Here is a 15,054-nt window from a genome sequence, read left to right on the forward strand (position 1 = left end):
TCTCTCTGCTGCTCAGAATCCTCCTGTGTCTTTTCATTTGCTCTGAGTAAGCCCTTACAGTAGCCTCTAAGGCTCCACACAGCCTACTGTTCCCTTGGCTTTACCTCTCTGACTTTATCTCTTGTTCTTCTTGCTCATCTGCTCTAGTGCACTGGCCTTCTTGCTGATCCAAGAACATGCAGGCACTTTCCTGACTCAGGTCTTTGCATTTGTGGTTTCCTCCCATATGCAAAGGCTCTTCTTTACCATCTTTAGGTTTTTGCTCAACTGTCACTCAATGAGGTCTTCCCTAACTACCCATTCAAAACTGTGTCTCCTTCCCAATCCTACCCAACTCCCTAACCTCTTTCTTTCTTGCATTTTTTTCCCCATAGCACTATCACTGTCTATACAATTACCACAATGTACAATTCACTTTTCAATTGTATTGTCTGTTTCCCACCATGGATTTATCCTTAGCATATAGAATAATACCTAGCTGTGGTAGACACTCAATAATTTGGTTAAATACATGGCTGAATGATTTAACCCATTAAATATGCTCTGGAGAATTTGACCACGAGTATACACTGAGATTCCTTGGGGGAAAAGAAAAGATAAACTTTGAATGGTGTTATGAAAGGAGGCATTTTAGCAAGGGAAGATAAACTAGAGAAGTGCTTTCAGTGTTCATGTATACACCTCAATGTGCCTACCCACCAAAGGTTGAAGCATTCTCTAACAGGACATCCATAATTAATGTCTTTATTTTTATGTACCAAACATTCATATAGATCTTACTATGCCAGCCATTGTTTAAGTGCTTTATAAATATTAACTCCTTCAGTTCTCACAATCCAATGAGGTATTCACTATTTTTATCATCCTCATCTCTGAGATACAGAGAGATTAAGTAACTTGCCTAAAGGTCACAAAGCTAATAACTAAGTCAGGATTGTGAACCCAGTCTGACTCCAAAATTCATCTTCTTATCAACTCTCTGTCAAGTTACCTCTGTTTTGCTGACTTATGTGATCTTTCCCAAACACTGTAGGAACCCAGAATCACAAATAATAAATATATCTTTGATGAACGAACAGACTCACCAGAACACCTAAAGAGAATAACAGACCCTTGAAATTCATGAAGCATACTCCGTACCTCATTTTGCAAATGCCCAAATTCACAAAGATCACTACAGAAAATAGTCTGTTAAAACACGGGCATTATAAATGTATGAACGTTTCTGAATACCCAAGGAAAGAAAGCAGGATGACCTGAGGTACTGGGCTGGGTAATTTGGAATTATAGGAAGGCACATTTCAGTTAAGCATTAAGAAAAAAAATCTTGAAGGTAAGCCTTCATGGCATGGATTATTTAGTTATGCAGGCGTAGGCGGAGTGGTTAATATAATGCACCTCTGCTGAATTAGACTTCCTGTCTGGTCCTCGGCTTCTCTTCACTCTTACTTTGTGATGTGGGCAAATTACTTCAAATTATAACTCTGAAATGGGCTATGAAGAGTATTTCCCTCATGTGGTTGTTGGAGAATTTACCTAAAGAATCCACGCAAAATGTTGAGTGCAGTGCCTGTTTGTTGTACATGTTTGAAAAATTTGAATAGTTTTTATTAATAGATGATGAGAGTCTCAAATATCATGCTCTCCATATTTATAGGTGTGCTGGTTTGAAGGGAAATATGCCCCCTAAGAAAAGCCATGTTTTAATATGGATCCCATTTCTTAAAGGTAGAATAGTCTCTATTCAATGCTGCGTATTTGGGACTGTGATGGATCATCTCCCTGTGAATTGTTAAGAACGGTCGTTAAACTGGATTAGGGATGACATGTCTCCACCCATCTGAGTGGGTCTTGATTAGTTTCTGAAGTCCTATAAAAGAGGAAACATTTTTGGAGAATGAGAGACTCAGAGAGGGCAGAGAATGCTGCAACACTACAAAGCAGAGAGTCCACCAGCCAGCAACCTTTGGAGATGAAGAAGGGAAATGCCTCCCGGGGAGCTTCATGAAACCAGAAGCCAGGAGAGTAAGCTAGCAGAAGACGCCGTGTCTGCCATGTGCCCTTCCAGCTGAGAGAGAAGCCCTGACTGCGTTCGCCATGTGCCTTTCCAGATGAGAGAGAAACCCTGAACTTCATCGGCCTTCTTGAACCAAGGTATCTTTCCCCAGATGCCTTTGATTGGACATTTCTATAGACTTGTTTTAATTGGGACATTTTCTCGGCCTTAGATCTGTAAACTAGCAACTCATTAAATTTCCCCTTTTAAAAGCCATTCCATTTCTGGTATATTGCATTCCGGCAGCTAGCAAACTAGAACAATAGGTATTGAAATCCTTTAGCTATACCCTTCAGCCTTGCCCTGTTTTTGAGTAATTCAGACAGTATCTGGCAGCATCATGAATGAATAGTGTATGTATGGTGATTAGTGCACTCTTGACCCATAACAAGCACTAGTAAAATTCTAGAGGCCCATCCCAGCCAGCAGGCATGGTGGCTGAGGATGGAAGTGTGAATAGAGGGGCTGCCGTGTTGTGTAGAGGTAGGAGAGGAAGGCACCTTTCTCCGACATTAGTTCTCTGTGTCAGAGAAGGGTATGTCAGGGCTGTACCTGATCAAGTACCATCCAGAGACTCCCAGCACTATCCTGGGACATACGCCTGCCTGCAAGTCCCCCGTCTGCCAGCCAACCTGGAACTCATCTGTGATCTCTGTAAAATCCACGTAAATGTACACAAAATCACAGACTAAAATGACATGTGAGTGTGGATTTTAGTTATCTTTGCTAGTCCTGTACCAATTCTGTTTACCACTGACTATGAACAAATGTAAATTTATGCTAAAATTTCCAGAGATTAAGGTTTATCCTGACACTTCAAATTCTAATTTCCTTTTCAAGTATCTGCCACCTATTTTCTATATAGGCTTACCTAAATACATAACTGTTTTATTTGTCCAGTTTCAGGCCTGTAGGAGAAATTTAAGCTTTCTCATAATTTCTCAAGCTTTTTCTAAGCAGTTTATGCTGTGAATTAATTTTTAGTTAATTCTTTTTTTTTTTTTTTTTTTCATGAGCAGGCCCTGGGAATCGAACCTGGGTCTCCGGCCTGGCAGGCGAGAATTCTGCCCCTGGGCCACAGTTACACCGCCCTAATTTTTAGTTAATTCTTACATATATTCATTAACAAATTTTTTTAGCACCTACTATGTGGCAGCCCAGGTACCTTTTTTTTTCTTTAGCAAAAGGAAATTCTCATTTAAATTTAGTTCACCCATAACATGTAACAGTGCAGTTACAGCCCATGGGAAGGGTTAGATTCTTAAATTAGCCTGTAAGGAGAAAATTCTGTAGTTAAAATTATCCTGGAAAAATCCTTAATTCATCCACAGACATAACAACCTAAGAGAATACAATGTAGCCATTCCCTGCTCCCCCCCAGCTTTGGAACACTATTATTTCTTCTGTTGAATACCAGGTTGCTTGTGGGGTCTATGTTGTGTGAAAAGCACATTCAGGTCCCTCAAACTTAGAGATTCACTTAATGATAAGCATATATATGTCTTTATTGAGGCCATTTCTCACTGGTCTATTCATTCATTCATTCATTCTCCAATGTTTTAATGAGGATTTCCTATGTGTAGTGACTGTGCTTGGCACCTGAGGTAGAAAGATGATACCTACCTTCAAAGAACTCATAATATAGTGGTGAAGTCACCCATGACATGTCCAAGTATAGTTGAGTGAGATTAAATTATTACGATGATGCAGTGTCATACACACTAAATGAGAAGAAGATGCACCCAGGGAGCTGTTGGAGAGCAGACAGAGCATTGCTCTGCTTGGGAAAAGGTGTGATTGAGAATGTAGAGAAGGTTTCAGAGACATTTAAGTTGGGTCTCGAAGAATGGGATACCTATATAATATGTTAATTAGGGGAAACAGCCTATCCACAAAGGAATGGTGGCCTGGTTCAGGGAATAGTATGGCGGGGGGTGGGGGGGCGGGATGGCAGGAGCTGAGTGTGGAAAGGAAATCATATGGCAAACCATAAATTCCATGTTGAGGTGGGGGCCACGGTGGCTCAGCAGGCAAGAACGCCGGGTTCGATTCCCGGTGCCTGCCCATGTTAAAAAAAAAAAAATTCCATGTTGAGTAATTCGGACTTCATCTTCCACATCTTCTATGTAACAGAGAACCATTGAATAATCTTTAAAAGGAGAATGATGTCAAATTGTAAGTGGATGGATTAAAGAAGAGTGACTCCAGAGCCAGGAAGACTAGTGAGATGCTGTTTGTGGGAGGGCAGACGTCAGGCACTCACTTGCTAAGCCTGGACATGCTGAAGCATCCCTTTGACTGGCACCTGCTGGGTACGATGGATGTTCGCCTGCTGATTGTCCACTCTCTCCCCATCATTGCCTTGTGAAATAGTACCAATTCCTCTTTATCCTCTTCCCTCTTTATTCTACCGTGGGTTCTGGCTGACCCTTGGCTGAAGAACTGGCGGTGGTGAAGAGGAAAGTAGGGAGAAAGGATGTGCCCACTGCTCGCCTTCTGCCTTGGCTTCTCACATGGGGAATATCAAGCCATTGCATCTTGACTGATCCCTCCCTTAGGACCTTTCTGATATTCACACCAAAGCCTTTGAAGCTGGGCAATAGAAAGTTAAGCGTTTCGAAGGGAGTCTGTTTTTTCTATTCTTAGCAGTAAAAAGCTCTGAGAAAACCTCTAAAAGGCGAAGTGCTTAATTTCTGAGATAGGAATGAGATTGCTGTGTTTGGCGTTGGAACCCTGGTCAGAAGCAGTACATGGTGGTGGGGGAAGAGTGCATGGAAGGCCCACTGACGAACAGGGATAAAGAGTTTGACAGTGGATACAGGCTGAATCAGAGGAAGGTCCCAAAGGTGTTGCCCAAAAGTTCCTTTTTCAGCACTTCAATGTCCTCCTCAGCCATGTCACCCTTCTCCCCATCTGTCACATCCCTCAGCCCCCATGGCTTTCCTCACCCCGTAGTCCCTGATCCCGTCCTCGTACCAGTTCCTTCTTGTTCTTCATTGTTGAGCCCGCTCTCACGTTGCAGAGTCAGCACTCTGAGGCCATGGAAGGCTCTGGCCAGCATGGAGAAGATGGAAGACAGGAGTCTGATCCTGCTTATCTCTCCTCTCCCCAGTTGAAACCTCCGTGCATTTGCTCCTAGAGACAGAATTATTGCCTTAGGGTCGTGGTATCCTAATGTCTTCTGGGACCCTAAGGGGGCTGTATTACTCTTTAGGCCCTAGCGACCTAAGATTTAGGGTCAACTAAAATTAATTGAATTTTTTTACTCCAGGAACTTAATTTAATCTCTAAAACCAATTTGTGAAGTGCTTATAGCTCATTTGAAAGGACACCATAGTGAGAATTTAATGAACTTTCTCAAGATTGCCCAATTACTAAAGGGTGCGTCTGGATTTGCACTCAGTTCTGCCTGAGTCCTCATCCGTGTTGAACCAGGCAGCTTCCCCTTGTACCTGACCACAACAGAGAATATTGTTTCTAGGAAGAAAGTAAAAAAGAAGAATTTGTAGATGAATTTTTTTAATTGAAAATTTTATTCAGGTTCACAAACAGTTGTAAGAAATAATACTGAGTGATTCCTTTTATACTGTGCCCAGTTTTTCCCAAAGATGATGTTTTGCAAAACTGTAGTACAATATCAGAATGCAAGGATATTGACAGTGATGCGATCCACTGAACTTATTCACATTTGCTCAGTTTTACTTGTACTCAATTCTTTGTGTGTGTGTATTAAATTCTATACAATTTTATCACTGTGTATGTTCATATATCTATCACCATCATTAAGATCCTCAACAGTTACAAGGATCCCTTGTGTTGCCCTTTTAAATTGCATCTATCTCCTTTCTATCCCCTGGTATCCATTATTCTCTCCGTTTTAAAAATTTTGCCATTTAAAAATGCTAAATAAATGGAATCATATAGTATGTAACCTTTTCACATTGTCTTTTTTTTTCACTCAGCGTTAATTCCCTGGAGAACTGTTCAATTTGTTGTGTGTGTCAATAGTTTGCGACTTTTTATTGCTGTGTAATATTCCATGGTATGTATACACCGTAGTTTGTTTAGTCACTTGTTGAAGGACATCTGGGCTCATTCCAGTTTTTGGCTCTTAAAAATAAAGCTGTTGTGAACTCTTGTGTTTGGGTTTTTGTGTGAACATAAGTTTTCATTTCTCTGGGATAAATGCCCAAGAGTACAAATGAACTTTTAATACAGTTCAGGAATCCAGAGTAATGTTTGGTGTGATCCTGCTCTGGAATGCATTTTCAACTTTTATCCGGTCCACAGCCTGATTTCGTGTGTGGCTGACACACATTTCTCCCTCGCCTTCCCTGGCCCCCAGCCTGTGTAAATTTCCAGGCTGATTAGGGCTCTTCTGAAGCCCATGAAGGGGATTTGCAGAACTTTGCTGCAGTCTGATATGGGGGTGTTGCCTCTGCCATGAGTCACGCTTGTCAGGTGTGCTGCACCAGTGCCGCATCCTCCACACGTCTGTCCTGAGTGCCTGCAGTCTTTGCAACAGCATTCTTTTCTCTTATTTCCTCTGGGCCCTCATGGACCCCTTTAAAAATTTGCAGGGAATAATTGCAACTCTTCCTCTGCCCTCTCCTTCCAGTTCCCTGTAATGAACACATGTTGCCAAAAGATGGCAGTGCACTTTGCAGCTGCTGAGATTGTTGTGTCCCATTGCCTGTGGCTTGAATTAATATTGTTCTTTATGTCTATGTTGAAAATATGAACAGCCGAGTTTTAACAAACAACAAAAGCACCCACGCAGTGCCGGGAGGTTTAAAACAGTCTGAAAGAAAACATCACGTTTGTAAACGGTTTATAATGAAAATGGTTCCCCGAATCTTAGAAATGATTTGAATAGGGAATAGAACTCTGAAATATATACATGGGTGTATAATTTTAGATGTCAGTACGGATTGCTTCTTTCCGTGTAACGTCTGCAAAATGCTTGTGAACACGCTGATTTTTGCCTCCCATCTGATCTAAGACCAGCCAAGTAGCATGACAACAATGGCTAATAATAAAAAATAAATAAAAAGTAAAAATCTTCACTTCCTAGTATTTGTTCACTTCTTGCATGCGTCACTTCGGTGTGTGTGCAGGCATTTGTGTATAGAACTGTTTAAACATTTGCTTTGCACAGGAAAGCTGTTGTATGGTGAGAGATTGGGGGGGTCACTAGATGTCAGGAACAGATTCAATCTAGGGAGGATAAACTGGGATGAGTTTAACTACATGGTTAACTAATAAACATTAAGCTGTATGTAGGGAAAGAACCAGTGATGTCAGGAGTAGTGGAGAGGGGGCATGGCGCTGTGATGGGTGGGGGGTGGAAATCCCAGAGTAGATCCTCTCCACACTGCCTCGTGTGCCGACATCGGAAGGTCTTTTCTCTGCTCTCCCAGGTTCTGAGTGCTGCAGTTGCTGTGGCTGCAGTTGCCTACAACTCACAGCATCACCGCAGTCCAAGGGTGGGAAGGAAACAGGTGGTTCCACCTTAAGCAGCAGCAGCTCTTTTGCAAGTGCATCCTTTGGCAAAAGCCTTGGGGCAGGAGGAGGCTTGTGCTGTATAATATTATAACCCTGAAATCAGATGCTATTACTATAGAGACAAGTGAAATGCTACCGTGGGAGTTATAAAAGGGGAGGGATGGTACACAGGAGGTAGGAGGGCAATTGAGGCGAATCTAAAGGCTAGCACACCCAAAGACCTTCAACCTTTAGCAGCACTATGAAAGGGGCAGGATTGCATTCTGAAACTTGTGTGCTGGCAGCCTGCCACTTGGACTGCCTGCCTGGGTGGCAGCTGCTTTTGCTGCGTGGACTAGCTGGTGAGCACGTTGGCAGTTGGCGAAGGCTCTGGGGGGGTGGGAACCCAGAGGGGTGGAATGTAGATGGGTGCCCAAGGCCCAATGGCTGACAGTTTTGCACAAATGTTTCTCGTGCCGGGCTTAAGTCACCCTTACAAGCTTGCTCAGTGATTAGGACTGGTTGGCGAAAGCTGGTCCGTTTGGCAGCAGATTGGACATGTGTTACAGTTAAATCATTTTGGGGTTCCAGAATAATGGAGAATGAGAAAAATCCCACTATGGGTGTAGACTTCTGTAGAAGGGGTATTGCTTATACTGTTAGAAGTCCCTGTTGAAGGAATCTAGTATCAACCCTGAGTGGATTTTATACTGACTGGGTGACCTTTAGCCCCGTGATGCTGGAGAGAAGCTTCCAAATCTATTCTGAACTTTGCCTCATGCTGGTGATATTAGCAACCCAGGGAACTGCTTAGAAGCGTGTTCCTTCCTTTCTATCTTTCCAGCAAATGCAGGCCGTATGAAAGGAACATTTTGATAATGGATTTGGTGGCCTGGTTAGGGAATGGATGAGTTATTTTCTTCCTACCAATAGGAGAGAAAACTGTTGGGGTCAGAAAGGATATTTACTGCCTTACTAATAATAGCAGGCAACTTGAGGGAGGATTTTAGACGGGGGAAACACAACCCAAATAATTGACAGTTGTGATATAAAGATGGAACAAAGCCATAAAATCCTTGTACTTTGTGCAGAAGTCCATGTGTGCCAGGCTGGACTTGCTTTCAAGGAAGAGTGATGGTTGCTCTGGGGAAAGGCTGCTGTGGGTGTGCAGCTTTTATATTTTCAGTTTGCAGCATTTAATTTCTTTTCCTACAGGAAAGAGGCTGCTTTCACATGCTCTGCATTGTCCATCAGAAAGAACCGAGTTTCTAATTACTTACTATGTATAGTCTTGGAGGGAATGTGAAATATGCATGAAAGAGCCAAGGAATGCACCAATCATTGTTCTCACTCTCTAACTCAGATGGAACATGATGATGGTGTTTCGGTTAGGTTGGATCATTTGCTCAGCCTATGAAGAGGGCTCTGCTATGTTAACTTCTCTCCCCTCCCCTCCACTATGTTCCCTTTAACTATTGCATGAAATCTGGGGAATGGCTTAGGTGCTAAGACTAACCTTTTACTTAGGAAATGTGTTAAAAGACACCCAAAGACTTTAGGTCTACCTTGATTAATGGTGGGGTGCAGAAATGACGTTCGACATGAAATTATTTTAGATTCTGTAAGCTGATAGGACTGGAAAGGGTTAGTTCTGAGAAGAAATGTGGGCGACACTACACTTAGTCTTCTAAAGGAGACACGATACCATTGACATATGTGCAGTAGTGTAGGGCTCCAGGATTTTGTTGTGCTTCTGAGGTCTTTTAAAAAAGAAAATTTTCCCATATAGCTGTCATCCTTATCTGTGTCTTTGAAGGCTGTACTATTGATGGGTTCTTGTACTCATCTCCTAGACTCCTAGGGGAAGTCTTTGAGAAGGTATATAGAATTACACTAGAATGTATTCACCGTGGTGGAAGGGACCTTGTCTGTCTAAGTCTCCACTTATCTCCACTGCCTAGAAGTGACACAGTAGGCACTAGGTAAATATTTACTGAACCCATGAATGGAAGAGGGCAGGAGGAGAAAAGGGTGAATGCCCTCTGTATGTGGAGTACCATGTACTGTATGCTTCAGGTGATTTGGTCAACCATCTCCATCTTGCCAGAGCAGAGCTCTGATGCAGAGAGGCTGAGAAAGAAGATAGAGTAGTAAAGATTGTCCGTATTACCAAGCCCACTCTTTATTTCTTTGCCTTCTTCTTTCTCGGCCTTTCGGTTGCAGAACCCTACTCTTCTCTTGATTTCTTTGATGCTATTCTTGCCTAGTTTTCCTCTTACCTCTTTGACTGCTCTTCGTCTCTCTGCTCCTAAACGTCATCATTCCCCAGTGCTTTGTCTTAGGCTCTCTATTCCTGTAGCATCTCGTCCTGGATAACCTTATGTACCACCTTTATTCAGGGGTTCCTAAATTCTTATCTCCAACCCTGACCATGATATAATAGAGTCTTGCTATTTGTGGTAATTATGGGCTACAAACGGAGAACATTGAATTTGAGAATCCTGTTCCATTGCCTCCAGGGGAAATATGGGGTTAGGTTCCTGAGAGCTTCTGGTCATGACATTTTTGTCAGCCGATGAGTATATAATCTGTTTTGGGTGTGTTCCTGTTTAAAGACAACTTAATTAAAACAACTACTTCCAGAAGCAAGTTCACTAGGGCTGTTACTGCTGAACCCATAGCCAATGGCACTATAACTCCTGCCTGAATAAAGCTTATCTGATGCACGCATTTTTCTCTGTGAGACACATCACAGTCTTCTTGTGTTTCAGACCACTAGACAGCACTGCAACACTGAGCTTGAAGGCCATTGTAAACAGTGAAGTCACCAACAGCGAGCACAAAACTTCCCCAAAACGTGGCATTAAATAGATTGCAAAAAGGATGCTTGTTTACTGTGTGAGAGCTGAGACAAGACGGCAGAGTGTCACCTTGTTCAACCTCAGCTGGCAATGTGTGTGTTGGGCAGCTTAAATTTTGCGCCGCTCTGTATGTCTGCAAATGACTGTGAAGGCCCCGTGAATGTTGATTTTGGGGTTACAAATAATTTTAGTGAGCAGGTGAATTTTCAAATACAGAATCTACAAATAATGATAATTTACCTATGTACCCGATATCTCCTTTTGCATGTATAATAAGCATCTCTATCTTAGAGTGGTCAAATTAGAACTCTTGGCTCCTTCCCAATAACCTGTTTCTCCCATAGCCTTTTCTGGACTCCTGTAACAGTTTCCTAGTTTCTCTTACCTCTGACTATTCATTTTTCACATGGAAGCCAGGGGGATCTTTTAAAATGGTACAATGGTTTAAGTTGCTTTCCATCTTAAAACCATTTAGTGGCTCTCAGAACACTTAGAATAAAATCCTGACACTGTGCTATGGCCTGCATGGCACTGATTCTGTCCAGTAGTATCTCCTACGAATGACCTCTGTCTCTGTCCAGCCATACGGATTTTGTTTCTGATCCTGGAACATGCTTAATTTGTTCCAGGCCTTGGGGCCTTTGCACTTGCTGTTCCTTTAGGCCAGAATGCTCCGTCCTGGATCTTCCCACGATGGTTCCTTCTTACGGCTCTTGCCCCTACTCAAATTTCGCCTCCTTATCGACATTAGGAAGTCTTCTTGGAGCCACTCTTTGTCAAATAGCCCTCTGCCCCATTTTATTTTCTGTAGAGCGCTGATACTGAGATTATTAGTTTGTTAGGAACCTTGTCTGTCTTATTCAAAGATGTATTTCCCTCTTTCTGAAGAGTGCCAGGAACATAGCAGACACCAAATAAATATTTGCTGAATTAATGAATATTGATAATACATCATAATCCTCGGAACCAGGGTGACATCTGAGGCTCATAGAGGCTAATAAATGACTTGACCTCTCAACTCTTCAGGGCATTCTCTTTTCCACTATACTCCTGATGGCTGACCCATAGCTTGTTTGCATTTAGTTTTATGTGTTTGGTTTGAGGTTAGAGAAGGAAACAGGTATATATCAGGATTAACTATAGCATAGGAGGTTCTTATCTCTGAAAGAAGAAATTCTGCAAGTGTCCTAAGGCAATGAGTTTCCTAATAATATTGTCCACCAATATTTGAGAAGGGTAAGGAAAGAAAGAAGGAAAGTTATGTTTATTAAACATGCAGTCTGTGCTAGGCGCTGCACTGAGTGCTTTCATGTCTGCTACCTAATTTGAATCTCAACACAATCCTGCAAGGTTGCTATTCTTACTCCCAATTTTATCGATGGTAAAGCTGAGGTTAAAAGAAGTTAAATACTTGCCTCCAGGACAATTACTAGGTAGTAGAACTAGATTTTTAAAATCCAAGTCTAACTGATGCCAAATTCCTGATTTTTTATGCTGTGATGGTTGCTTTGTGAGATAGATATGCCCCTAAAATAGAAAGGAAGAAAATTGAATTCAGTGCACATCTACATAGATTATGACAAATATCTGGAGCACAAGAATAAGTTATACGGACAATATGGAAAACAGACCTACAATATTCAATGCCTGAGCATATAATTGGATGAATAGAATACAAAGTGAACATTTGGTTCTCTGGCAGGGCTCATGTACGGTATGACATAGAGCAGCTGTCCCCAGAGAAAGTTCTTTGTTTCTAGACTGGTACTACACAGGCAACATTTGAGCAATTCAGGATTTTCTTTCTGCTTTCACTATAAATAGAGTTCATGGAATTCTGTATATCAAAGTTAATGCAATGAAAAGGAGCCACAGAGTAGGGAAATAAACCTTAACTCGTATTATAAACTAGAAACATATTGGCATCGGGAGACCGTAAAAACGCTGTCATTACTTGGATGGATTCTGAGGTCTTATTTAGCATATGAAATTGCAGAGCAGATCCTATTATGTAAGGAGACAGGAGGACAGCATAATGTGATTACAAAATGAAGAAATTCTTGCCCTTCAGGGGAGAGTTAACGGGACAGATATACATAGAGAGAGATGTGTGATAAGAATGCGGACAATGAATGAATGGGTGGCATGTATATGCGACCATTGCCGAAGTTGGGTGGCTGGATAATCCTCAGATGTCAGATTTCCGTAAGGCCAACATGTGACTCAAAGCTTGCCACTCAACAGAGAATACTGGGCTGTGCTGGTATTAAGAGGCTGGCTGGAAGCTAGGCTCCCACTGAGCACTAGACTACCTCCCTGTCGCTTTCTGTGTGTGGGTGGGTGTGCGTGTGTGTGTGTGAGAGGGTATACATTTTTATGCAGTGGGTGTTTAAAGAGCTAAGCACTGAAGCTGGATTTCCACAAACGATCATCACGAGCACTCCAGACACTCCAAACTTCCTCTCTTGGTATTTTTTTTTTCATCTTTTTTTTCCTTTTTTGCAAACCCCAAAGGGAATAACCCTCAACCTCCAGCCTAGAGGATTGGGATTATTGTCCCTCACCTGACCATGTGGGTGCCCTCTCAAGGTTAGAACGGAAGCTATGTGGGACCGGCAGATTTCAAGCACCAGATGAGAGGAGCTGCGTAAAGGAGTAGCTGATACCAAAGGAAGAGTGACTCTGCCCTGTTAACATGAACAACAGCTTGCAGGCTAACTTGCCCAGAAGCTGGGCTGCTTCAAGTGGCTCACTCCAGGAGAAGTCTGAGCATTCTTTTTTTCTTTTTTATTACTATAGGATGGAGGATGAAGCTGTCTTGGACAGAGGGGCTTCCTTTCTTAAGCATGTGTGTGATGAAGAAGAAGTAGAAGGTGAGCTTCATGGGTCTGGGAAAGTGTTGATTCATTTCCATATGTTTCTGTAGATAATGGCATTCATGCATTTTATATGTCTTATGTTTTTAAAGTGAAAACCAAACCTTTCTATGGACTTTCATTTATTTCCACATTTTGCTTCGACACAGAAAGCAGTTTTAAGAACTTCTTTGGACCATAAGAATCAGAATCAGTTGGTCCTCCTGCATGTATAAAAGGGTCTTATTTTGAAGCAGGTGCTTACTTTAGCTGCTTATCTCCTTCAGAAATTAAATATTTTGCCAGATAATATTAACCACCTTTCAATTACTAACTCAAGGAAGCTGCCAGCTTTATATAAGTGTATTTGGCAACACCTTCTAATCATCTGTAATAGATGTTACAGAAGAAGAGTGCAACTGCTGCTGCAGAAAAAATGGGTCTAGCTGAGGATATGTAGATTAGTAATCATGGATGAATTCTGTGAAAAAAGATGGACAAGCATTATTTACTTTAAGAAACTCCAGGACTTCTTTTATTAATGCTCCCAGTGCCTGATAAACAAACAAACAAACAAATAAGGGTTATATTTGATCTGGTGCTGTCATGCTTTCAGTGTGCCTCCCCTTCCCTGGTCTCTTGACTTAACAACAATGTGGGAATAATATTATTTATTTGTTAGTGAGAATGTAGGGGTTAATTAATATTTATTGAAGTCACTATATGAAGGCATCACAGATATGCAAGGTATTATTAATATTTATAATGATATTTTAAAAATAATCAGGGTGATAGGGAATATTCATAAAGTTAAATGGAACTTGCAGGTGACCACTTGATAAAGTCCAGCCTTTAAATTCACCTAAGAGCTCATATGTGTTTTGAAGACTGTAGTCGGATTACTGCCATTTGGTACGAATTTAGTTCCCACTGAAAACTTGGACCAGAGTGGGGGGTTTGGGAAAAAGTGGTTAGGCTTTGTGTGCTCTGGAGTGATATTTCAGCCAGACAGAGCACCAGGTCCTGGGCAAGTGATGCCCTTGTGTCAGCTGGAATAGTTGGAATAGTATGGTTTTTATGTTGTTTCTCAGGCTTTTTTAGCAAGTTTCTTCTGATCTTGTAGTGTTGGAGGATTGCCCCACCCTGACCCACTGCCATCCTCCCCTCCCTTCCCACATTTATGGTCTAGAGTCTGACTAATAAGAACTTGATGCCTAAGTTTCTTAGGAAAAAGGAAACTACGGTATTTTCTTTCATATTGTTTTATGAGTTCCTTGAACTTTTATGATATCACTGTGGGAAAATGTTAAGTTAGTGAAAGCAAAATAGTAAAACTTTAGACCTAAGATTCTTATACTCCATGATGCTAAATCTCCATTGTGGCATCTCTGTCATTGTCTCAATGTCAAAGAGGGGATAACAATATTGACAATTATAACACATAGATGTAGGAAATAATGTAGGTTTGAATAAATATCCTGTAGTTTTCTTAGGACAGTTACAGTAGAAAAATCAGTAAGAAAGCATGTGGACTGCAGGAATGTGATACACTGTGCATGTATCACTATGTGTGTGTATGTGTGTGTGTGTGTGCGTGTGTGTGTGTGTGTGTGTGTGTTCCTTGAGAATACTGTTCCAGCTAAGTTCTCAGGAGATGTAAATCACTTCTTGAGTATTATAAGGTCGGTGGGGTTTGACTGCACTCTATTGCAAAAGGATACTGGACATAGGTTTCTTAAGGCTTTGAATAAGAAATGTACATCCTGAGGCATTTCCCTCTATTTTCAAGTGCAATTTA

General features: G+C 41.6%; 1 protein-coding gene across 4 annotated transcripts in view; it reads left to right on the top strand.

The window, feature by feature from the left end:
• Window positions 1-15,054, top strand: part of SLC4A4 (solute carrier family 4 member 4) — a 434,558-nt gene that overhangs the window by 36,033 nt on the left and 383,471 nt on the right. For 3 of the 4 annotated variants that reach the window (XM_077137062.1, XM_077137060.1, XM_077137063.1), the window contains exon 2: window positions 13,201-13,274. In XM_077137062.1, coding sequence (XP_076993177.1) covers window positions 13,202-13,274 — 73 coding nt within the window. In that variant the 5' untranslated portion in view covers window position 13,201. Of the gene's footprint in view, window positions 1-12,437; window positions 12,870-13,200; window positions 13,275-15,054 lie in introns of those variants that run through there. The other variant, XM_077137061.1, reaches the window with a different exon arrangement.

The sequence above is a fragment of the Tamandua tetradactyla genome, chromosome 19 (assembly GCF_023851605.1).
Source record: "Tamandua tetradactyla isolate mTamTet1 chromosome 19, mTamTet1.pri, whole genome shotgun sequence".
NCBI classification, from domain to species: domain Eukaryota; kingdom Metazoa; phylum Chordata; class Mammalia; order Pilosa; family Myrmecophagidae; genus Tamandua; species Tamandua tetradactyla.